Source organism: Petaurus breviceps, unplaced genomic scaffold (genome assembly GCF_028583685.1).
Source record: "Petaurus breviceps papuanus isolate PSGF00001 unplaced genomic scaffold, PetGlider_PUasm1.0 90919, whole genome shotgun sequence".
In the NCBI taxonomy this organism is placed as follows: domain Eukaryota; kingdom Metazoa; phylum Chordata; class Mammalia; order Diprotodontia; family Petauridae; genus Petaurus; species Petaurus breviceps.
In genome coordinates, this window is record NW_027187378.1 from 13,907,614 (window position 1) to 13,934,498 (window position 26,885).

The window sequence follows — 26,885 nt, forward strand, 5'->3', positions numbered from 1 at the left end:
CACACACACACACACACACACACACACACACACACACACACACACACCCTTCTTCCCCCCTGCTACTTCTTTTATTGTAGGCAGGATTATAATGCATTCATGCTCTCTATAACAAGACAGGTAGTTCTGGATATTCTTATGGGCAACTTATCCACTTTTTAGCCACAAATTTTAATCCTGGGTTGATTTCCTTAAATCACAATATTCTATCACCTACTATGAGATGCTCAGGAAATAAAAACTAATTTTAATATTCCCTAAAGAAAGTAAAATTACAGCCAGAAGTAATGCATTCCAAATTAAATATAAATTATTTTTGGATTACTTGAGCTCCCTTGAGAGAGTATGAACAATGTAAATCTTAAAAGAACAAAAATTGTCATTTCTTAGAAAATTCTTTAAAAGGTAGAAGTTAAAAAAGCATCTAGGTTATTTAACCTTTTAATATTTGAATAGCTATGTTTTTTAGTTAAAAAGATTTTAATGATGATGTTGAAGGAAACTATTCAAAATTCAGTATAAATGGTTAAAATCACTACTTACCCAGGACAGGCTTGTAGAGGTTGGTTAATTTTGTAAATGATGGAAACAAATGTGGAAGATAATACTTTCGAAACAAAGTAAAAAGAAATTTAAACCCAGTGTCTTGGTTCTCCTTATTCTTCCATTCCAAGCTTGCAGCCTTTGAATATTACATTTAAAAAATAATATATAATACATTTTTTTCAAATCAACATACATTGAACTAAAAGGTTCTCAAAAATTATAAATACAACCACATTAAAGTGTCAAGTTGAAAACTAAAACTAATTCAATTGATGGAATCATAATATTTTTACAAAGCCTAAGAGATGATACAGTATGAAGAACTGTTTAAAAACAAGTATTTTAGAACTTTTATCAAAAGCTGCCATTTTCCAATGTAAGAAAATCACAAATATAGCAATATAATCATGTAAGGATATTATAATTTCATGTTACTTAAATATCCTAATATATTTTTCCCCAAATGTCTGTAATCAATATCTTCCTTAAAATCTTTAGTGGGAAAAATATAAATATTTGTATTAAAACTAAAATATTTACAGGCAAATAGAATACAGTAATTATGGTCTGGTTCATTCCCCATTCACTATATTTTGCCCCTTACTTCCATGACCTTACTATGCTGGTCATATCTTTCTCTAATGCAATCCTTCTCACTTTGGTCTCATAAAAGTTTTAACTTTCTTCAAAGCACAACTCAGGTGTAATTTCTTCAAGGAATTAGCAATATTTTATTCTATATTTACTTAATGGTATGTATGTATGTATAAACATTCTATATTTACTTAATGGTATGTATGTTTAATCTCCCCAGTTAAACATAAGCAACTTGAGAATATGGACTGTTAAACACTGTTCTTCAAATGTTGGTACTTAAAAAATGTTTGTTACTGTTATTTGTTGGAATTAAGTTCTTTCAACATTTATTTAAATTTTGCCATGGAACACATACTCATTACTATAAACAAAAGCTTTAGAAACTCACTTCTAAATGAGTTTCCTAAATTTTTTCTAAATAGTTTAGAATTTTCCAAAAAAAGTTTTCTAACTATGGACATTCCACAGGTTGAGAGAACCCTCCTCCACCTTATGCCCCCACTGAAGTTATGAATTACAATTTTCACTTTGTTAGTGGCACTAACACTTAGCCCCACACAACCTAGCACAATGGCTCGCATATAATACACAACTAATCAATCAATACATGATAATCATCAGCAAAAGATCAAGGATCAGACTGAAAAGATTTGCAAGAGATTTTTCAATAGCCAACACACTATTTAGGAAATGAATATGATTACAGAATTATACATCTAGGAGACATTTTATAGCTAAAGAAACGGAAATCTGGAAAAGTTAACTTGCCCAGGGGCCACGGAACTAGTTTTTGGAAGAAACTGAACTAGAATTGAGGCCTGATTGAATAAATTCTTCATGTTCCAATCACTTTATTCCTACTTTATGTCACTAAGGTAAAATAAAAATTTAAAGAGTTTGAGTAAGAACAGGGTTATAAAAGTGGTGAACTTGTACAACTTATTTTCAAAAATAAAGTTTCAAATAAATCACTGTGACAAAAATTTTGAATCATAAAACACGACAAATTTTTACCTACATACTTCGAAGAGTCTGATGTTCACATAGTCCTTTAAGATTTGTAAAATATTTACATATAATATTTCACAATAACCCTGTGAAGTAGGTACTACAGGAACAGATATTATTTTCCCCATTTTGCAGAAGAGGAAACTGAAACTAAGAAATTAAATGACTTGCCCAGGATCACAGTGCTAGTAAGTGTCAGAGACAGTATCTGAAACCAAGCCTTTCTGACTCCGAGTCCAGCCCTGAATGTACTAGGTCACCCTGACTTTTAAAAGGAGTTTGATCTTTCTAAATTGTGGCAAAGGTCACAAACTATTGATGAGAAAAGTAAGTGATTATTGTTCTGAATACATCTCTATTTCTAACTAATTACAAACTTTAAACAGCAATGGTATTCTGCCAATCAGTTTACAATGTGTGTGTGACTTTGTGATAGACCAAAACATATGCTCAAGCACTCTGCCTCACCAATATTTAAAGTTTGGTGGAGCTGTGAAAAAATACAATCAAGCCCAATCCAATGAGGCAAAAACATAAATAAACCATAGAAATAACTTTATAGCCATCAATGCTATAATGCAAATATAAATTATGGAACAGAGCACTCAAAAAAGCAAAATATTTCCCAATAACCCAAATAAAAATGTTTATGTTGAAGAATGCTTTAAAATGTTTTACTTTGATATTTGGTCATGAACCAATCGCTCTGGCAGCAGGATAAAAAAGGCTACAGACTCATCTCAGAATAATATTTTTAAATGCATATAATACAAAAGATTACAAAGGAAACAAATTATATTGAAATGTAGTTGTGAACAATATTTAAAACAAACAACATCACAAACTGCAGATTAAAAATGCCTACCTTAGGCTATGGTTTAAAACCTATTAACCCCCCACCAAGGAGTTTTGTGAACCACAGCTGACAGAATGTAAATTCCTGGATGGCAAGGACGGTTTCACTTTAGTACCTTCTCCTTCTCCTTCTCCTTCTCCTGGCCTAGCACAATACCTTGCTCATAACAAGTACTAAATAAATGCTGGATGAATTTAGTGGAATATTTTATTATCAAACTACAGTTCTTATCAACATCAAGTACTCTTTCTATTTTGCAAGTAAAGGCTCTTAACTGTTCCTGTGTTTTGTGGGAAGAGAAGGGTTGTTTCTGTTGTTTTCGTTTTGGAATAAAGAAATTATTCCAAGATGACAACTCAGTCTCTATCCAACACTGAACCAAACTGCTCTCCCTCTTCCTTCAAAAAAGAAAAACAAAACCAAACCCCACATGGAGAAGAGCAGCTAAGGAAGACCTGGCCTCAAATCAAATCTTGGGCACTTACTTGCTGTGTGACCCTGGTCACTCAATCTTTTTGTGCTTCAATTTCCTCACCTATAAAATACTAGAACTGGACTGGATGCCTCTGAAGTTCCTTCTCACTCTTACTTATAAGACACTATGATGAAAATGGGAAGGCACATATTCTAGGTTAAATTTAGAGCCCATGAAAGCTTATTTAAATGTTGGTAGGTGTGGTTCAGAAACAGCATAACAGAGCAGAAAGAACTCTGTACTTATAATCCAAAAAATAAATCTGGGTTTAAACCCTGCCTTTTAGGGTTACTTGCTATGTGACCGTGGGTAAATCAATTAAAATTGTCTGAGCCAGGGTAGCTAGGTGGAGCACTGAGGAGCAGCTAGGTGGCACAGTGAATAGAGCACCAGCCCTGGATTCAGGAGGACCTGGGTTCAAATCCGACCTCAGACACTTAACACAAAAACTAGCCATGTGACCTTGAGCAAGTCACTTAAACCCAACTGCCCTCCAAAAAGCAAAAAAAAAGTTGTCTGAGCCTCAGATCCTTCATATCTCTATCACAGTGATAATACCTCACATGGTTGTGAGGCTCAAATAAAAATGGATATAAAATCCTTTGCAAAATTTAAAGTGCTACATAAATGTTGGTTATTATTCTATTGAGTTTTTTAACTCAAAAATTACAAGTGGTAAGATAACATAGGATTTTCTCAATGACATGAAAAGAAAGTAATTAATGGTTACAATCTAAGGTTTTGTATTTTGATTTTAGAATCTAGGTGTGTTCTACTTAAAGGCGTTTTCTAAAAAATATGTGCATATAAACTTGGATTTCACAAGTGTACTGATGGTTTGGATGAAAACATTTCTTGTGGCGCTAGGTATGTGTGCTCTGTTTCCATGGAGAGGGACAATAGGCCCCCTCCACATATGCTCAAATATAAAGGAAATGCCCTAATCAAATCCCCATTAAGTAAAAAATAATTTAAGAAAGTAGATACATAAGAATTAAAGCATTCCAAAGTTTGTGATGACTAATAAATGACAGCTCAACATATGGTTTTAAGAAATACAAGTTACCAACTTCCAAAGACATAAAGTTCATATATATATATACATATATATACATACATATATATATATATATGGAGTCAGAGAAGAAATATTTTTTTCTGACTGAGGAAGATGATTGCCCACCAACCTCACAATTCAAAATATAACTGCTCTTTTGTTTTCTTGTCAAGAAGCTCTGAAGAAAAAGAAAACTAAGGATGGACGGGATGAAAGGAGGGAGAGAGAAAAGAATAAATGGGGGCAGGATAGAATGAAGGAAAAAGTCTTTCACAACATGACTATTATGGAAGCATTTTGCATAATTACACATGTGAAACCTATGTCGAATTGCTTGCCTTCTCAATGGGGACTTAGGGGTTGGGGAGGTAAGAAGGGAGAGAATTTGGAACTTAAAGTTTTAAAAATGAAGTTAAAATTGTTTTTACATGTAACTGGGGAAAAATAAAATATTAAATAAATTTTTTTTTAAAAAAAGAAAACTAAATCTTGTAACACCTATCAACAACAAGGATTTAAAGCGGCCTCATACTAAGCCATATATACATTTAGAAGGTTCTAATATAAAGATGTTAGTTTCTAACTAAAGAATGAGATAGCTTTTAACTCAAGTTTTTTTGACTCATCCCTGATTTAGAAACTAACATTCTACTTAAGGTTGGGAATAAATTCTGGGTTAAGTAAAGAGTGATTAATTTCAGTTAATTATTACTGGAAAAATATAATGGTGTTCAAGTTATCCACATCTGATTTGTAAATGTCCTGTATTCTATCAATACCAAACTTCCTCTTCCTTCACCATCTTCTGACAATCCTCTTTCGCTAATCTTATTTCAGTTAGTCCTATTTCAATTCTCTTTCCAACTGGTATAAACTTTTTAATAGCCTCTTTCTTTCTGACTAAAAAAGTTCTTTCTTCTCTCTCTTCCTTCATTCTACTTTCTGAGCAAAAAAAAAAAATTCTATGACTGATAAGCATTAAGACTAGGGAAGTAGAATAGCATATTAATAAAAGAAGTCAAATATCTATAAGATATATTCATGCAAGGAAACTCAAGAAAGAAAAGGGAAACAAGGTAGGAAGCATTTGGATGAAGATGAACAAGAACCAAAACAGAAGTGATATTGTTGTTATCATTTGGACAGAAATGCAAAACAGATATATTCAGGAAGTAATGTTTTGATAGTAATGGGACTTCAATTACCCAGACATAAGCTAAGGCACTCACTCAGCCAAAAGCAAGGTAGATAATGACTTACCAATTTGCTTTAGTGATCATTTCATCCTTCAGATGGTAAAGTTAATACAATATTAATTATTGTAAATTAATTGTAAATTGTAAGTAAACTATAAATTAACTGTAAGTTAAAATAAATAAGTTAATGCAATACAAAATTATTCTTACCAACACTGATTGCTCAGGTGGAAATAATAAGACCCTCATAAAGAAGTGAGAGGTAGAAATTATAAGACCCTTAGTAAGAAGTGATCACTACATCTAAGAATCTGTAACAGGTCTGTGATAGAAGATAGGAAATCTGGGCATAGATGGGCATGCTTTCAAAATCTGAGAAGAGCCTATTTCAAGAGGTTCAGAAAAAGGGTAGGAAGAATCACATGATATAAAACTCTAGCTACGAAATTCTCCTAGGAGAGGTGGGAAGTACACAAGAATAAAATTTTGAGGATGCAGAGAAAATTCCAATGAAAAGTAAGATGCATCTACAAAAGGGTAAGCACATGGAACTTTCTAGTCAATTTAAAATTTGAAAAGACATACAGAATATGAAAACAAAGATGGATAATAAAAGATAACTAAGAAAATGTGCCATGACCCAGTATGAATAGTGATATGAGTGCAAAAGCTTAGAATGAGTTAAAACTAACAAGGAAAGTATAACATAAAAGGAATTTTTATATAACAGGGCAAGAAGGGGCGGCCAGGTAGCACAGCAAGTAAGAGCACCGGCTCCAGTGTTGAGAAGACCTGGAGATCGAATCCCGGGCTCAGACACTTAGCACCCACCCAGAAACACCTGGCCATGTAACCTTGAGCAAGTTACTTAACCCCAATTGCTTAGGGGTGGCCAGGTGGCTCAGCGAGTAAGAGAACCGGCTCCAGTGTTGGGACGACCTGGAGATCGAATCCCGGGCTCAGACACTCAGCACCACACCCAGAAATAACTGGCCTTGTAACCTTGAGCAAGTTACTTAACCCTGATTGCTTAAAAAAAATAAAATAAAATAACAGGGCAAGAAGAAGATCAAAGAAGGCACTGGGACATTTCTCTGCATAGATGAGATGATTATAGCTGATAACAGAATAAGAATAGCTACTAAACTCTTATTTTGATTGTTTTACCTACCAAAGAGAATGGCCTTTGAACTAAAAATGAAAGAACAAATATGTCTTGTAGGTAATCTATAAGAGGTAAGTAAAAACAAAGAGAGCACCTATCTGCTCCTGACTCTGAAATTCTGTGATACTGTGTTTTGTTTCACTTAGACACAATGAAGATAGAATCTATATCCAGAAAAGTAAAGCCAATGTTTTAACATATTAAATATAATTAAGAACTAGTTCTTCAACCTCTAATGTCTTTGAAAGTTATCTCAAAATCTTTTTTACATTCCTTTAATTCTACTAGTTTTCAAATAACTTTGTTTTATTATATCATCTCTTTTATTAAATCTTGGAGTAACTATCTTCTGGTGAAGAGATGTACCAAGTAACCCAGGTCCATACATCTTAAAACAATAGATCAGGAAGTGAGAAAGAGGACTGTCAGTAAGTGACCTGATCCACCAAGAGCTGAACAAAAAGTTAGCCAGAAGCCCAGAAGCCATGGGAAGGGAGCAGCCATAAAAGCTAGCACCAACATAGACAGGCAAAGACAACAAACCCTTCCTGGAGACATACCAGAAACACCTAGAGCCTGGGAGGCAGTGAATACAGAGAGCTCCTGCAAGAAAGCTCCAAGACAGCAAGAAAGCCTCAGCAGGAATCTAGAAAGAGAGAGAGGAAGGAACCAGGTCAAATACAGAAGAGTTCTGAGGTCCACACCCCTCTGTCCTGAGACCTCACAGAGGGCCTGAAGTTATGGAGTTCTGAACCTCTAAGTTTCAAGGTATGGGTAACCAAGAGAAGGGGAGAGTCGGTGGAGGACCACACAAAAGCATTGAAGGAAACAAAGCCCAGCCCTGGCAGAAAGCCCCCATACAAAAATGAAGGCTGGACAGTTAAGTAAATATAAGACACCATTAGCAATAAAAAAATTTTATAGATCCAGAGATACCCAAAATTTATCTAGAAGGAAAGGCTAAGTCATTAACAAATGCAAGGAGAAACTCAGGAAAAAAAATTATCTTCCACAAATGGCACATAAAAATTTAGGAAAAAAATATATCAAGAGATTTTTTTTTAATGAAAGATATCTGGTTTGTAATACAAAGAAGTCTGGTTTACTACTCTGTCTTTACAGATGCAGTTAGGCTCAAACAATAAACATTTCTTAGTGACAGGAGTTAAGGAAGGGGTTGTTGCTAACCCTCACTCCCAATTTCCATTCAATCATATTTTCTTGCCTCTTATTTTTTTACTCTTCTTTCCTATTTTCTGTACTCCCCAAAACTATAAAAATTGTTATTGACCCCGAACTGGGTTTTAGTTTTGCTGGGAAGAAGCTGAGATCCTATTTATTGGTAAATTCATGCTTTACTAAGAGATTGATCATGCTCAGAACTTTGTGCCTTGGTTTACCTTCATTGTTTTTAATGACTACAGTTTGCCACTCTCCCCCCACCCTGATTTTTCACTGGGCGTAGGAGAGAAAGGGAACAGCAAAAGTGATTAAGACAAGTAAGGGGAAAAAGGAAGGAGGAAGAAAGGATCACCGAAATTTTCTTTAAATGCATATATGAAAATAGAAGAAAGTCAAGAATGATGCAATGCAAAGCAGTTTTGAAAATAAAGAGTTGAATTTATTATATACTTTTTTAAAATGGTAGTATGAAATAGAGTCATGGTTTCATGCTCAATTCTCTTTTTGTATTCTACTTGGTATATGGCTATTCCTGTACATATTTTGAAGGATGTTTCTTAAGTTCAGAATAAAATATTAAATTAAAAATCTCACAGAAACTGTATGTCCTACTTAAATATAGTGACCGTATTGTGAAAATCAAACAATGATCTTGTATTTTATATATGATTCCACTCTGTAACTGTTTCTATTTTATAACATTCTGTATTTTATAAACCTTTTCTTTGTCTCTGAGGTAAAGAAGTTCATCAGTTCACAAGTTTAGTCCTCTCATTAAATGCCAAAAATTTAGTCTCCATATTGATCACTTTTAATCAAAAAAACTGTGAGCTAAGTTTAGAGTTCCAAAACTTTCATAAAATACTTTCATTCTAGGGGAACTGTTATCTCAACACCAACTGAAAATCACTTTGTGTCAAGGAAACTTTTTATCCTTCATAACTTTTATCTCCTGAGAAACTCCATGACATCAGTGTGTTACTTTTAGGGCCTATAACTGACTTAGTCCCATCTTAGCCCATCCTTGTCAATTAAAAGGGGGTGATATCTCATTTCCAGAAGCCAGTGAGTCTGGTCCACTAACAATAGCCTCAGCATGCAGCTGGGTCCCATAAATCAACAAAGCATTCCTCTAAGAGAGAAAAAGGTGGTCCTGATCCCACATGTGTATAAGCCCTTGTTCCTTAATGTAACCAATCATAATTCCCCACCCCCATGATACTGCCAACCCTATAATCAATTGCATTATTTCCTCACCTAGCCTGTTCTGTTCTTTGTTCTATGCTTATAAAAAGGAGTTGCATTTCCATCTCAGGATCTTTTGGCTGAGGCAGTCATTAGACCCACTTACTAAAGTTCAGGCCCTGCTAATAAACTGTTATCTTCCTCGGAGAATACGTGCCTCAGTCAACCTTTGTCAAATTTTACTTGCAACAGTATAAACTGTTTCAGCTAAACGGACTTAAATTTTTTAATTCCATGTTTAGCTTTAGTAAATATTCAGTAGAAAGTAACTTTATTCTCTTGTTTAATCACAGCTAAAGGAAAGAAACCTTAGCTTCCTAAGGTCACAATCAATATAACAAAACAATTCATCCAACAACTATGTATGGTATAATTGCAGGTACCAAAAAGGAAAAATCAGCAGTTTCCTGAGTACTATTTCATATATCTACTATACAAATATGACAGCAAATGTCTATTATGTTATTTCTGATAGTTTTATTTGTAAATTCTAAGGTGAACTTTATAGGAGGAAGTATTATTCTAAAGAAGAAAAATAAAACTGCTAATATAGCAGGAATGGGATAAATATTTGAAAACCCACAGAGCTAATCATTTTCAAAAATCCACATCTTTAAATTCCAACTTAAGTTACATGTTATTTAGCCAACTGAGGTCTTTAATTTGAATGTGATAGATAATATTTAAGCAAAATTTTTCATTTTGAAAAAATTATACTGTTTACTATGCCTCTATTGAAGAGATTATATGATGTTACTATTAAGACTGTTTCATAAGTCTTTGTGAATAATGATTAACTGAATTATGTGAATAACAACTAAAATCTGAGTATAAAAAAAACAAAATTATCTTTCTCTTCTACAGCTAAAATATACAAATATTCAATCGCATAGTATTTTGTTCTTACCTGAATAACCATATATCTCAATAATACTTGAAGAAAAAAGCAGGTTTGGTCCTCACCAATTTTTTCACCTGATACAGCTGGCAAGAGTGGAGTTATTTCTTCAGGATGTATCTTTGCTAAAATGTGAATCATAATTAAATTTCATCAAAGTTAAATTTTAATAAAGTAACAGAAAAAAGGAATCCAGAGTTATCAATAACAATTTTTAATAAATAAGCTGCTAATCCTATAGCATATAGAATGATTTAAATGCCTTCCAAGTACAGAAAACCTCTGCATCATCACTTCTATTTATCCATTCTTAATATCTCTAATTTTACTCAGGCATTTCATAAGGGCATTCCTTTTACCCTGAAAAAGAAGAAACATCATCTATCCCTTTTTTGTTTAAATTTTCAGGAGCTAATTGCCCACCTCCAAGACCTGTTTAGCTTGGTTCTAAACTGAAGGTCCTAATGAGTAAGGAGGGATGCAGAAGAAGGTAGTAAAGTTTGCATGGGAAGATGAATTTCATATGAAATCAATGTTCTATCCTTAAGTAAATGTATTAGTAGCATGAAATATTTGTTCTTATAACAATCTCTTAAAGATATTCTATGAATACTCCATTTTCATTGGTCTCTAATGGCCTACCTTGATACCCAGAACTGATATAAGGGCAAATGGGCCACAGTGGAGAATTACAAAAATGAAATGAATGAAGAGATCTCTGAAGTAATAGGACTTAGTTTAATGAAAGCTTGACAACAGGTAAAGACCCAACACTGCAGCAAAAAGTCCCTCTAAATCAAAAAATGGCTTATAAAAAATATGTCTTTTAAGAACCTAGGGCCCATTTGTGAAGCATTGGTTTCTTCAGTAGACTAGGCCCTGAATACCAAAAGTCCTACCTAGGGCCACAAATTCACTATCCTTCCAATTCTCATGCCTGTCTGTCAAATACCAACTTTAGATCTCTGATCAGCTTCAGATTTCCCTAAACAAGTCTCCCTACTCTTCAGAAATACCAGCAATATCAGTCTCACATGCTACCAGAAACAGGCCTCTCAGAACCTCATCCCATAAGGGGACAAGACATCAAAGTTTCTCCCTTGGCCACCCTTTCCAGTACTGGCCATGCTTTCAACTGGTTGACGCAAAGGAGTTTAATGCTCTTTGCTGTCCATTGCCACTTCCAGGTTTTCCTCCTACCTCCTTTGATGTCCATACAACCTACATCTTCCAATCAAAATACTGATAGCTGTTGACTAAAGATCTCCAGGACCTTCTTCTATCTTCTTCAATGAGTTCAATACTTGGTTCACAATATTTTTCTCTTTCCTAACTCCTACCCTCATACAAGGGAACTTCATCATAAATACTAACTCACCCTCGAACACCCTAAACATCATCAGTTCCCCAACTTACTCTCTTCCCGTGACCTACTCCTCTACCCCACCTAACCACACACAAAGATGGTCATGCCCTTGATCTTGACATTATCCACAAATTTACCACCTAGATATTCAAGAATTCTGAAATACCTTTCTAAGAATAATCTATCGGTTTTTTTTCTTTTAAAAAAATATTTTATTTTCAATTTATGGAAAAATAAGCATTTCCATAACACAGTAAAATTTAAAAAAAGATGATTACACATGAAACTGAAAATCTTCCATGTACAACTTCTCCAAATCTTATGACAAAGTCATAAGATAAATTTCTTTTTCCCCCTTTTCTTCCCCCCCCCACTCTAGAGATAGCTACCATTAGACACGCATAGGGGTGTATATGTGTATATATGTGTGCGTGTGTGTGTATAAACATATATATGTAAAATTCTATGCATAATTCTATTTATCAGTTCTTCCTCTCAGTGCAGATAGTCTTTCTTCATATGTCCTTTATTTTTAATTTGTGTATTTATAATAGTCAAAATGACTTAGTCTCTCAAAGTCATTCTTAAAACAATAGTTACTGTATACAATGTTCTCTTGGTTCTGCTCACTTCACGCTTCATCATTTCATATATGTCTTTCTATGCCTTTCTAAGATCACTGAATTCATAATTTCTTTTTTTTTATTTTTTTGAGTTACACATTTTCTCCCCATTTTTCCCCTACCCACTGCCCCAAAATAGCAGTCCCACAGGATATCCCCTCCTCCAATCTGCTCTCTCCCATATTTTCTCCCATACCCCTTTCGACTTTTCCAGTGGATCTCTATGCCCCAGTGCCTGTATATCTTATTTCCCAGTTACATGTAAAACGATATTAATAATAGTATATATATATATATTTTTTTTTAATATTTGATTTTAAAACTTTGAATTCCAGATTCATTCCCTTCCTCCCTTGTCACCCACCCTTACTGGGAAGATAAGCAGTTCAGTATAGGTTGTACATGTGTGGCAAATGCAAAACAATAACATAGTAGATATATTATAAAAGACTGACTATATTTCCCTCCCTCCTATCCCACCTCCCACTTGTTCTATTCTCTACTTTAATCCCGTCCCTTTTCAAAGGTGGGTGCTTCCAACTTCCCTCACCCCAGCCTGCCCTTCCTTCCAGCAGCATCCCCTCTCTCATCCCCTTCCCCTCCTACTCTCCTGGAGGGTGAGATACCCTACTTAATGTGTATTTCATTCCCTCCTCAAGCCAAATTCAATGGGAATAAGGTTGACCCATTCCCTTTTGCCTTCCTATTCTTCCCCTCCATTGTAACCATTTTCCTTTGACTCTTCTATATGAGATAGTTTACCCCATTCTGTCTCTCCCCATCTCCTCTCATTATATTCCTCTCTCACCTCTTAATTTCACCTTTTAAATATCATCCCTTCCTGTTAAATTGGTCCTGTGCCCTCTATCTATGTATACCTGTAAAAACATATACACACATTCACATATGTATTCATATGCCCATATACCCTCATATACAGACATATATATATATTTCTATCCCCTTCAACTACTTACAATTATTGTTTTTCCATGTAGGAATGTTAATAGTTCAACTTTGATAAGTTCCTTATGATTTCTTTCCGGTTACCTTCTCATGCTTCTCTTGCTTCTTGTATCTGAATGTCAAATTTTCTATTCAACTCTGGTTTTTTCAGCAAGAATGCTTGAAAGTCCTCTATTCCACTGAATGATCATATCTTCCCCTGAAACATGATACTCAGTTTTGCTGGGTAGGTGACTCTTGGTTTTAATCCCAGCTCCTTTGACCTCTGGAATATCATATTCCAAGCCCTTCGATCCCTCAGTGTAGAAGCTGCCAGATCCTGTGTTATCCTGATTGTGTTTCCACAATATTCAAATTGTTTCTTCCTAGCTGCTTGTAATATTCTCTCCTTCATCTGGGAATTCCGGAACCTGGCTATAATATTCCTAGGAGTTTTCTTTTTGGGATCTTTTTCAGGAGGTGATCGATGGATTCTTTCAAGCTCTATTTTGCCCTCTGGTTCTACAACATCAGGGCAGTTTTCTTTGAGAACTTCCTGGAGGATGATTTCTAGGTTCTTACTTTGATCATGGCTTTCAGGTAGTCCAATAACTTTTAAATTATCTCTCCTGGATCTATTTTCCAGGTCAATGGTTTTTCCCATGAGGTATTTCACATTGCCTTCTATTCTTTCATTTGTTTGGATCTGTTTAACAGCATCTTGATTTCTCATAAAGTCATTAGCTTCCATTTGCTCCAATCTAATTCTGAAGCAATGATTCTCCTCATTGAGCTTTTGAGATTCTTTTTCCATCTGGCAAATTTGGCTTTTTAAGGCATTCTTCTCCTCATTGCCTTTTTGAGCCTCTTTTGCCATTTTAGTTAATCTATTTTTTAAGACGTCATTTTCCTCAGTCAGGCTGTTGACTCTCATTTCGTAATTTTCTTGCGTCGTTCTCACTTCTCTTCCCAATTTTTCCTCCACTTCTCTTATCTGCTTCTTAAGGTGCTCTATGGCCTGTAACCAGCTTGTATTTTCCTTAGAAGCTTTTGGTACAGGAGTTCTGACTTCACTGTGTTCCTCCTGTTCCATGCTTTGCTCCTTTTTGTCCCCAAAATAGGAGTGTAATGTTGGAATCTTCTGTCTGCTTTGTTTCCTTTGCCTGGTCATGTCGCCCCTCAGTCACTTGACCCCTGGGCTTTTTGCCACAGTAGGACTCTGCCACCAGACAGGGGAGCTTTCAAATGCTGGGGTTTTCTCAGCTGCTGGAGGTATTAGATGGGTACCCTCTCTGAGGTCTCCACATGCTCTGGAAATCTGGACACACACCCCAGGACCTCCACCCTAGACTGCAGTCCAGATCCAAGCAGGTTAAAGCAAGAGCAATTACCCCTCAGACTGGTGCTTGGTCCCCCTACACTCTGCAGGCCAGGGGCTGAAGCTGCCACATGGCTGGCTGTGCCAGCAGCTCAGAGGCTTCTCGTCCCAGGAGCAAAAGCCACGCACTCCCACTTACTGTGTCCCAAAGTCCAGACTGCACTGACCTCTCACTTTGTCCTTCCCATCTATGTGTTGATAAATCTGGAAACGGCCACAGCTGCTGCTGATCTGGAGTCCCGCTGGCCGGAGGCTGGTCAGGCCCACCCTGGGGCTAAAGCCTTGGACTGGGGCTGGGCTCGGCTCCCAAAGCACTGCGCTGGCCAATTCCTGCCGGCCTGCTGGGCTGTCCTCAGCAGGAGGTTAGCTTCTCTGTGTCATTTTGTGGGTTCTGCAGCTCCAAAGTTTGTTTAGAGACCCCTTTTTACATGTTTTGGGAAAGGTGGAAGCCAGAGCAGTAGGGAGGTCCTGCTTCTACTCCGCCATCTTGACTCCATTCCCCCCCCCAACTCATAATTTCTTAAAGCACAGTAGTATTACACCACAACTTATTCCACCATTCCCCAATTGATAGGGATCCTTGCAATTTCCAGTTCTTTGCCACCAAAGAGAGCCACTATAAACATCCATCCCATTCACATTTAAAGTTACAATTACAATTTGTGGATTTCTCTCCATCTTATTTTTATTCACTATTTTCCTTCTCAGTCTCTTTTTACCCTATCCATGTTACCTTATCTTCTTCCCCAAGCTCCCCACTCCCTACCTCACCCACCCCTCCAAGAGTCCCCCATCCCCTGCCCTCACACCCCCAATCTCAATCTATATACCTCTCCAAAAGGCCCCTCCTTGTTCATTCCCTTATCAAATTTTACTTTTTGTCCACACCATGACTTCTAATCTCTTGATCCCTCAGTTCTGTTCCAGGCTATCACCTCTTCCATAACAACTCTCTCCTCTTTTCTCCATCTTGATTTCTTGGTGAACCAGTTTAATGCTACACTGTCCTCTTCTCTAGAGTTCCTGGCCCCCTTATAATATGCTGGCACACTTCCTACCTACTAATGGTAGATGTCCCAAAGGGCTCTGTCCTGGGCCTTCTTTTCCTCTCTTCATCTATTCATCCTCTATTCATCCATTCACTTTGTGATCTCATAAGCTCCCATGGATGATTCTCATCATAAACACAACCTGTCCAAAATGAAACATATGATCTTTCCCCCTTAACCCTCCCCCCTCCCAAAGTTCACTATTTCTCTCAAGGGCACCACCATCCTCGTAGTATTCCAGGCTTGCAACCTAAGTGTCATCATTGATTCCTCACTATCTCTCACCCCCCCATATCCAAGCTGTTGCCAAGACCTGGATCTCTTCAAGTCCCAACTTAAATTGTATCTTCTAAAAGAAACCTTTCCCAATAACTCTAAATTCTCCTGCCTTTCCATTTCCTATTTATCTTGTACATAGCTTGTTTGTACATATTTGCTTCCTTGTTGTCTCCTTGATTAGACTGTGAGCTTCTTGAGAATAAGCCTTTTATTGACTTTTGACTCTTATTGTATCTCCAGCACTTAGTACAATGCCTGGCACGTAATAGGCACTTGTAAATGTTTACTGAAGGCCTGATGAGCCAGTCACAGTTTCAAACCTCACCTTTACACCAAAGACTATTGTTATCTACATTCCCATTCTTGAGGTCTCTAAACTCTAGTCTCATTACTTCCAACTGCCATCTATATTTCTTTCTTCCAAGATATCTTACTATACTTAAAGCTCAACATATATAAAACCAAATTCATCATCTTTTCATCCCAAAATCTGTGGCATTCCCTAAATTCTGTAATATCACAATCACACAGATTTGACCTTAAAACTAGTACTATGAACTCAATGTTTGACTCTTCCCTATCCTTCATGCCTCCATACCCAATTAGTTGCCAAGATACTGCCCCCCTTTTCTCTCTACCCCCTCCTCTCTCTTTCTCTTTCCTTCCCTCCCTCCCTGCCCATCTTTCCCAGTCCCACTAAAACCATCTAAGTCAAACCCTCACCACTATTTTTTTTTTTTGCCTGGAGTACTTTTCAAAAGCTTCAATAGTTCTGCCTTTCTATAGTTTCTACCCTCCTTTATCCATTCTTGATACTACTGTCCAAGTAATCTTCCTAATATACTGCTTTGATCACACCAGTCCCCTGCTCAAAAATCTTTAATAGCTGCCTACCTAAAGGAAGCAGAAATTTATTTTATCTCTATACTGAAGGTCCTCCAGGAATAGTTTCAACCTACCACTACTCCTCTTCACTATATTCTAGTCTAACTACATTGAAGTCTCTCACTATGTTGAGGTCTGTCATGGCTTTATGCTACCCACATCTGCTTAAATTCACATCATTTTCTGTCCTTAAAACGAACTCTACTCCCATCTCTACTTAATGAAATTCCATCTCTGGCAACACTTCTATGAAGCCTCTTCTGATACCCTAGTAAAAAATGCTATTTCTCTCCTCAAATTTCTAAAAGCATTTTGTTTGGCTCATTCTTTTGTACTTTTTTACATTATGCCCATATTATAGACTTTGAGAGTCCTCACTAATCCACCATCCTCCATTAGACTGTAGGGATTCTTTGAGAGTAGGAATAGTGTCATAGTTTTATCTTTGTTTCCTCAGTGCCTAAATATAATACCTTATACACAGGAGTTATTTAATTAAATGGTGATAAACTGAACTGAATTATAATGTTCAGTTTGACAGGCAGTAGTGGGACCAACAATACAGAATAGTTTAAGTCAAGAAATTCAATGCTGTTTAGCATCTACAAAAAAAAATTGCAGTTAAACTGTATAAAATATAAATGGTGATAATTTCTCCTTAACATTTATAGTTTAGTGTTTTAAAAAAGGTTTTGTTCACTCTGACTCAGTGAATGAAAAAAGCATTTATTAAATGCCTTCTATGTGTAAAGCACTACACTAAACACATAAACCTATATATAACACATATAAACAAATATATGACATATATTAACCTACACTATGGCAGGTGAAAGATGAAATGGCTGAGAAAACAAAGATTTGAGCTTCTAAGCAAATTGATTTATTGAGCAACGCATGCCAACTGCCCAATAAATTGGTTTCAGTCCTTCCTCAGCTTTAGTTCTGGACCCCAAATACAAGGGAAGGCAAATTTTTATGTATTAAAACAATCAAATAAAACCAATTCGTTAAAAAAAAAACACACACACACACACAAAATTAACCAGAACATAAAGTTAAGTTATCTGATTTCTAACTGGAGGAAATATTAGGGACTTTCCAAGTTGGGAGGGGGAAAGCAAACAGGTACAACTGTCTGAAATCAAAAAAATAGGTGTCCCACTTTGCCCAAGTGTCTGTATTCAATCAAAGGAATATGGAAACAATAACTAACTGACCAATATGGAGCCAGTTTTCATACAAGACATATAGGTTGCTTGAGATATATAACTGTGAGAAAATGCCTTGCATTAATCTTCAGATCTGACCAGGTTTCTGGTCATCATAACCATGGTCCTTAGTTGAGAGCCACTAAGCAGCAAGTAGAAGTAATTCAGCTTCCTAGCCACACAGGGCTGGGTTCAAATAATACAATAAAGTTTTTTCATGATTCTCACAATAAATAAAGTTTTTTTACATGACAGAAATTGGACTAGACCCATAACTGAATAGAAAGGGTTTCAGAATTGAGTCATAAGATGGAGTCAGTGTGGTCCTCTCAATTGCCTCAATATAAAAGTACTGTCTCTATATTAAGAAGAAGGTATTATTCACTCTGAATGAATGAATGAAAAGACATCTATTAAATGTTTTCTATGTGTAAAGCATTACGCTAAAGGTTGGGGATATAAACAGAAAAGTAGAACAGTCCCTTCTCTCAAGGTGCTCAAATTCTAATAGGAGGGACAACTCAAAAAGGTTTTAGCTACAAGTCCAATGTAAAGGCTGAGTGGTACAGTAACCAAGCAGATGACAATGCATCTTATTTAGTGTAATTTCTATTTATAATAGCACACGCATTTCTCATGTTGATGGTATCAAGGGTTTTGGTGATGAAAACTTTCTTTTCTGGGTCTTCAGTAGCCATCTTTAATCCTTGCAGATTTTGTTGTAGAATCTATCTTTCAAAAGAGAGACTTGCTTATGATTTGTACTCACAATTTAAATAGGTCCACAAATGTAAAGGATAATTTCAACATTCAGTAATGTTACTTACTATCAGATGAAAAAGGAGCAGGATTTATAAGGGTGTCAAGTGTACAGGGACCTCTTGATGACATAATTGCTGGAAATCCAGGTACAAGGCAAGCAAAAATTAACACTTGCTCTTCTGCACAATTTGTCTGAAGTGCTTGAAGCCATAGAAGGTATAGCCGGATTCCTTCACATCTTATCTAGTAAACAACAAAAATATTTTCAGAAATTATTCTTAATATAACATTATCACAGTTTTGCAATGAAAAACTGAATGGAAACTATATAAAAACTAATTCTACTGGAAACAAACAAGTACTACTTAGAAATAAAGCATGCTGGCCAACTCCCTTGATCATCTACTAGAGGAAAATAGTGGCAAAAATAAGCCATCTCCCCCCCATCAAAGTTAAATCATGTTTAAACTAAAATTATGTATTTAGGTTAAACTACAAACCTATATGATACTCTGAGAACTCATTTTTTTTTTTAAAAAGGAAGTTACAACAAAAACCAAACTCAACAAGAGCTGGAAAACTCTCTTAATTTCCCTATTCTGCTCTCTTTATTTAATTCCTTCTTGCTTCCCTCTGCATTTGTAAGGGTTACAGGATTTAAAGATCTTCCACTTGCTGATGTAGCAGGAAGGGGTGGGGCAAAAGGAAGCAGAAGCCAAGCTGGAGTTCCTGTGGTGAATGGCAGTGGCGGCCAGTGGCAGTGGCCGAGATGGAGGCAGAGGCGCAAACACCTTTTTTGGGCCAGCCAGAATTTCTGCTAAGGACTCCTGCTGAGGTCTGCCAGGGACAGGAACTGCGTGGGGTGGCGGGTAGAGGGTTGGAGCTGCTGGGAGCACCCTTGCTGGATGCTGAGCAGTTGCTGTGAGTGGGGAGAGGAGGACCTTTGCCTGAGGTAGCCTGTTCTGTTTTAAAAGCTTGAGAATGTGGGTGCTTTCTACATTAATTACATGTGCCAATTTTGCAACTACTGTGTTGGCTTTGACTTTCTGGTTTGGGGACTCCGTTTTCTGGTATTTTAATAAATGTTCTAGCTTTATCCCCCATGTAGAGAGCCTGGTATATTTTGTGATTAATAACCACATCAACATATTTATAGTTGCCGTAGGTATTGTGAATATTGCATTGTTGATACAACATTCTGAGGATGGATAACAATACCCTATTAAGATGATGCTAAACCCCACTTTACACAAAAAGTGCCCTTTTGTCTTCCTCTAAAGTTGCTTTTTCTAGTTCACAAAATCCCTAGGATTTATAAGATCTTTTTCCTTTTCTACATTCTAAGGGACACAAATCTAAGTAGAAGTTAGAATAAAAATCATAGTTAAGTGGAGAGAAATAACAGTTTCTATTTATATGGTACTCTAAAGTTATAATACATACACTCTTTCATCCTCACAACACTCTTATAAGTTATGCAGCAAAAATATTATTATTTTACAGAAGGGAAAACTGTGAACCAAAAAACTACAACAGTTTGTCCAAAGTCACAGAATTATGGGTAGCAGAGAAGTAAGTACAAATGATTTAAGTCCAGTGCTCTTTCTACTACTGATCAATTTATCTGCTGCTTTTAACACTAACTGTCCCCTTCTCCTGGATACTCTCTCTTCTCTAGATTTCATGACACCGTTTGACTCCTTACTCTCTTTCGTTCATTTATCCAATCAGTTGACAAAATCTGCTGTTTCTATCTTTACATCTCTCACATCTGACCACTTTTCTCCACTTAGAAAGTTACCATCTTAGCACAGGCTCGCTCTCATCACCTCTCACCTAAATAATTACAACAGCCTACTTAGTTCCTCAGCCTCTAGGCTCTCCCCACTGTAGTGCATCCTCTACACTTCTGCCAAAGGGATTTTCCACAGATCTTGACCATGTAGTTCCCCTACTCAGTCAGCTCTAGTTACTTCCCATTGCTCTTAGAATCAAATCTAAACTCCTCTGCTAGGCTTTTAAAGCCCATTCAGATTCCCTGTGTTTCCAACACAATGGAATTTATTCCTCCCACCATATTCAGCAATCCAGTCAAACTGCTTTCCCTCTGTTTCACACACAAGGCTCCATCTCTTATCTCTAAGTCTTTAAATCTGTTTGCATTCCCTCTTTATCTCTACACCTCCTTACTATAATAGAGTTTCTCTCTTCCTTTAATATGTAGCTTAAGCACTATCTTCTACATAAAGCTTTTCTTGATTCCCCCAACTACCTTGTAGTTAACTATGTTGTATTATTATATGTATACTATATGTTCATTAACATTAGATTTTTGCTTCATAAATATGTATTTGCATATACATTGATATGCATTTAAATTACAGTTTGTCTGCCCCTTCAGAATGAAAGCTCATTATGGGTAGGCATCATTTCATTCTTTGGACGTGTACCTCCAGTGACCAGCACAGTACTTGGCACAAGAAGAGAACTGTAACCACTCAAAGGAGTTTGGCCTGTCCATTCATAGAGGAAAAACCAAGCGGATGAAAAGTGTCTGCTGCTCAAAATTCAGCATGCATATTAGTAAGCACCTTATTTTCAAAACCATGTATATACTGAAAGAACAGTACAAATGGACAGTGAGTTAAGTCCAGAGTTGAACATGAGAAGAGCAGTCTAGATTACTTTTGAAAAAACTCAGCTCTCCTTTACTGACCCCAATCTTCCCATGAAAACAAGGGTGCATCTTTTTCAATACTAACTTTTTATTCCTATTGCTATATTACTGTGAGACACTTTATGTAATTGCCTCCGAGGAATTAAACATAAGTACTACACAGAAGATAATGAAGAGGTAAACAGAAGATGTGAACAAGATGCAATATATAACCAAAGTGGAACTCTAAAGAATAGGAATAAAAAATATTATCAATATGATAGGAAGAGAAAATGAGGTGACCATATGGTAAGAACAAAGGCTGAAATTTTGACAGCCAAAGTGTATAAATGTTACCCTCAGGATGTCAGAAGAATGCAAAGAAGGACTGCAATCTGTTATGTGGACCCTTCGTAAGGAGGTTTTGAGAGGATACAATAAACAAGAGTCCCACAGGATATATAGGTTACAGTCCAAATGGTTGTAGGGAATTCTCAAATCACTGAGATCACACATCCATTTGAGTCTAGTTAAATCAAGTCAACAAGCATTTATTAAGCACCTATCGAGTACCAGATACTGTAACTGGGTATATAAAGAAAGGTAAAAATAGTCCCTGCCCTAAAGACAATGACAATCTAATAGGGAAGACAACATGTAAACAGCTATGTACAAACAAGACATACACAGGATAAACTGAAGATGATCTCAGATGGAAGGCATTAGCATTAATTTCCTTCTGTTTCTATTTAAAAAATAAATATGTTAAGAATAAAAAATCAGACTAACAACTACCTTCAATTTATCCTGCCAGATCACCATATTTCCTGAAAAGCCACACTTGAAAAGACACAAAGCCATCAAATCCCACTGACATGTTTTTTTCCACACTTTTCCCACCTTTGCTTTCCACTGATGTTGGCTCTCCTTCTGTCATTTATACCAACATTATGAAGCTCACCTACTTTCTGTCAGCACAATACTGCCCAAATCTGGAGCCAGCCAGCAAAATTGGGAGAGGATTTTGAGACCCTTAATCTGAAAGATATCCTTTCACTAATACAAACAGACCAACTACAACACACAGAGATACGGAAAAGGAGGAAGATCACAGGATGTGAAATAAATCACTAGTAAAAAGAGCCCAGGAAAGAAAAGAGTACTTCAGGGGAAAAAAAATAGCAGCCCAGATCTGAGTCAAGATGAATAAATTCATATCCTGAATTATTTGACAAAATGGAGGTTTTAATTTTTTACAATAAGGCTATATGCAATATTTAAGAGATATTAAACATAACATGTACTAACTGTATAATATTTTAAGAAAGCCTTCTCTTTATATCGTCAATAATGAATTCAGAAAGGTTAACATGTCAAATTTCAAGCTGCTGTGACTTTTTTAAATGATTAGCTATATGTGAATTACCCTCAGTAAAATGCTGGTCCAAAGGTAAGTGAATATCACTCTATATGTTTCTAGACCATACCTTGGACATCATCAATTGGTGTATCCTCTTAATGAAAACAAATTCATTTTAATATAAGCCTAAGAAAAACATGATCTGGAAGGTAAACCTGCTGCAAAGTAACCAAGTATTCCAAAGCTTCTGTTCATTTTGTCCATGATACCACTCTTCTTCATTACTCTACAGATAAAGGTCTTTAACAAGAGAATTACTACATTATAAAACCTCAGAACCCAAGAATGCTAGTGTGAAAAGGAATCAGAGACTTCATCTCAGCAAAATCCTCATTTGAAATAAGAAAACTGAGCTTCCAAGAGCTTAAGAGAACTGTCACACAGGGACAAAATAAGAACTAAAACCCCCAGGTCTCTCAGCTCCCAAAATTCAATACTATTTCTACTACACTCAATAAAACTAAAACATAGATCATCACACAAAGTTGTCTATGAAATAAAACATTAATACTCCACAAATTTTATTGATAAGCAATATACAAAATTAAAATCCTATTTTAAAAAGCTAGTTGAAACAATTAATAATTTTAGCAAAGTAGTAGGATATAAAGTAAATCCACATAAATCTTTAGCATTCCTATATGCTACAACCAAAACTCTGCAAGAAGAGACAGTAAAAAATACTCCATTTAAAATAACTCTAGACAATATAAAATATCTTGGGAGTACACCTGCCAGACAAACCCAGAAATTATATAAACAAAATTATAAAAAACTTTTTATACAAATAAAATCAGATTTAAATAACTGGAGAAATAGTAATTGGTCATGGGTAGGTAGGCAATTTTAATATATGAAAATTTTACCCAAACTAATCTGTATATTCAATGCTATCCCAATTAAATCACAAAAAAAGATTTTATTTTTTTACTGAATTAGGAAAAAGATTACAAAATTCATTTGGAAAAACATAAAAGTCAAGAATAGCAAAGGGAATAATGAAAAAAATGTAAAGGAAGGATGTTTAGCAGTATCAGATCTTAATCAATATTTTAAGACAGTAATTATCAAAACTATCTGGTACCAGCTAAGAAAAGTTCGATCAATGAAACAGAGTAGACATACAATTTATAGCAACGAGTAAACATAATAACCTTGTATTTGACAAGTGTAAAGACTTAAGATTTAGAGATAAGAATTCATTATTTGATTAAAAAAAAAAATTGTTGGGAAAATTGGGAAGCAGTATGGCCAAAACTGGGCACAAACCAATACTTCCTATTTACCAAGATAAGGTCAAAATGGATATGTGGCATAGATATAAAAAGAGATATTAAAAGAAAATTAAAAGAACATGGAACATATTACTTATGAGACTTATGCGCAGGTGAACAATTTATGAATAAACGAGAGAGAGCACAAAATTAGAAGTAAAATAGTCTTGATTCCATTAAATTAAAAAGGTTTTGTAGAAATAAAACAAATGTAACCAAGATCAGAAGGAAAGCTGAACATTTGGGGGGAAATTTTATAGATAGTTTATCAGATTAAGGTCTCATATCTAAAATATATAAAGAACTTTGTGAAATCTATAAGAATATGAGTCATTCCCCAATTGATTAGTGGTCAAAGGACATGAACAGACAGTTTTCCAATGAAGAAATCAAAACAATTTATAGTCATTATGAAAAAAATTCTATAAATCATTACTAATTAGAAAAATGCACATTAAAACAACCTTGAGATATCATTTTACACCTACCAGGTTGGCTAAAATGATAGAAGGGGAAAGTGACAAATATTGGAGGAAATGTGGAAAAATTAGGATACTAATCCATTGTTGGTAGAATTGTGAACTGATCCAATAATTGTGGAGAGAAATGTGGAATTATGACCAAAGAGTTAATAAACTACCTTTGACCTAGCAATACCACAACTTGGTCTATTTCCAAAGATAATTAGGGAAAAAGGAAAAGAACCTATATGTTCTAAAATGTTTATAGCAGCCCTCTTTGTAGTGGCAAAGAACTGAAAATTACAGGGATGCCCATCAATTGGGTAATGGCTGTACAAGCTGTGGCATGTGACTATGATGAAATAGTGTGCCATAAGAAATGACGAGCCCAATGATTTAGAAAAATATGGAAAGATTTACACAAAATAATAAAGAGAAATAAGCAGAACCAAGAGAACATTGTATACAGTACCATCAATATTGTTTTAAGAATGACTTTGAGCAAATGTTATAACTATTATAAATTTATATTATGAATATTATAAATGTTGCATATTTGAAAGGAATAACAAGTTGTGCATAGATTTACAGTTTTATGTATAATTTTTTTATTATGCTATTATGAAAATATTTGTTTTATTCCATAAATTAAAATTTTTTAGTTGAAATAAAAATAAGATCATATTTAAGGTGAAATTTTTTAAAATTGCCTCTTCAGAGCACTGATTATGTTAAAAATTTGATATTCTGCTTTCATCTGAGGTAAGTACCTTAATAGAATTTCCAGTGTGCAAAAGCTTCTTTAGAGTTGATCCTAAAATGAAAAAAAAAAAAGCATTTGTAATACAGGAATTCACATATAAAATCAATGCCTTGTAGCAATGATTTAAGTATTTAAAATGGAAAAAGTAAATCTTTTTAAAAGAATGCTAAACCTAATAAACACTGAAAAAAAAAGAAAAGTAGCTTTACACCCAATCAAACATAAAAGTTAATATTAAAAAATGGAAGTGACCTTCAGAGATGAATACCTGTTATATACAGAGAGACCTTTTAAGATAATTCCATTTTAAATATGTAACTTGTCAAAAGCTTTTCCTGAGGTCTTAAAGCATTTGATATTATAGTAATCTATTTAACCACATTGGATTTTATGTAGCACTTATCTCTTATCATGCATAAAAACGAATGATAAATAAATCTCCAAAGGTAAAAACATGAATTAATTTTCAAAGTCAACTAATGTTCACTGAGAAATAATTTAAAGATATTAAAATTTGTTAGCAACAGCACTCATAGTTGTGGGCAGAGCTACATTATTAAATTGTATAATTTAGCACCTTGGTGACTAGCACTGAAACTTACAGGCAACTCCACCAATAAAATGGTGCTACATACCACTAACAGGAAAAAAATCCTCCTGGCCATAATCAACCAAAGACACTGGTGATACAAGAACAAAAATGGATCTCTGACTGTCCTCAACAGGAGACATATATATTTAAGGATATAGAGAAATAAATACACAGTCATTTGGGGAGAGAAGGCAGCTTGGGAGGATTATGTAAGACAGAGAGTGAGATGAATCTTAAAGGCAGTAGAGAATATGTAACATTGAAAGAAGAGGGAATGCATGACAGGTATGACAGGCTAACTGCATTTTTATAACTGTGTCTCTAGCTTTTAACATAGTGACTGACAGAGAGTAAGCAATTTAAAGCTCTTTCATTCCTACTACTTTGAGGCTTTTAAGACAATTTTATATGGCTTTGTATCATTTATTACTTTCTATGGGTACCAGAGATGTCGCATTGACTTGATACTGACAGGTTCACTAACCATATCTTACAATCCTAGTATAGAGCAAAATGTCATAAAGTAGGTGCCCAATACATAATTAGTCAATCACATCTAACTGGTTAGGCCAACTTTTCATAAAATCACTTAAGTCAGAAAAAAAGCTTTATTTTTCACATATTTTAGTGAAAAACAATGTAATACAAATAGACAGCCAGTTGGTAAGATGGAAAGAGCACTGGATCAGCATTCAGAGGACTTGAGTTTCCCTCCTGTTTATACTACATGTATGGCTATAGGCAAGTCACAATGCCTCTGGGCCTTTAAAATATGGAGACTAGAGTAGGGGGCTTCTAAGATCCCTTTTAGCAATAAACCCATGATCAAATGCAAGACAGAATAATGTTTTCTATTCTTTCAAGAGAAGAAACTTATACCCCAAGAATCTAGCAAGCACCGGTATCTACATAATGCGAAAAGAGCTCAAGTATGGCCCCAGATTATTGGGTGAAGCTTTTGTGGAAAATTAATGGGAATACATGGACAAATTCCAT

The 26,885-nt window shown here is 35.4% G+C and overlaps 1 protein-coding gene across 5 annotated transcripts in view; it reads right to left on the reverse strand.

Annotated features, from left to right (window-relative positions):
• Window positions 1-26,885, reverse strand: part of RALGAPA2 (Ral GTPase activating protein catalytic subunit alpha 2) — a 440,153-nt gene that overhangs the window by 362,621 nt on the left and 50,647 nt on the right. For all 5 annotated transcript variants that reach the window (XM_069075497.1, XM_069075496.1, XM_069075495.1 and 2 more), the window contains 4 exons: window positions 25,305-25,348; window positions 18,789-18,966; window positions 10,235-10,350; window positions 544-682 (listed from right to left, as the gene is read on the reverse strand). In XM_069075497.1, the coding sequence (XP_068931598.1) occupies window positions 544-682; window positions 10,235-10,350; window positions 18,789-18,966; window positions 25,305-25,348 (477 nt within the window). The remainder of the gene's footprint in view (window positions 1-543; window positions 683-10,234; window positions 10,351-18,788; window positions 18,967-25,304; window positions 25,349-26,885) is intronic.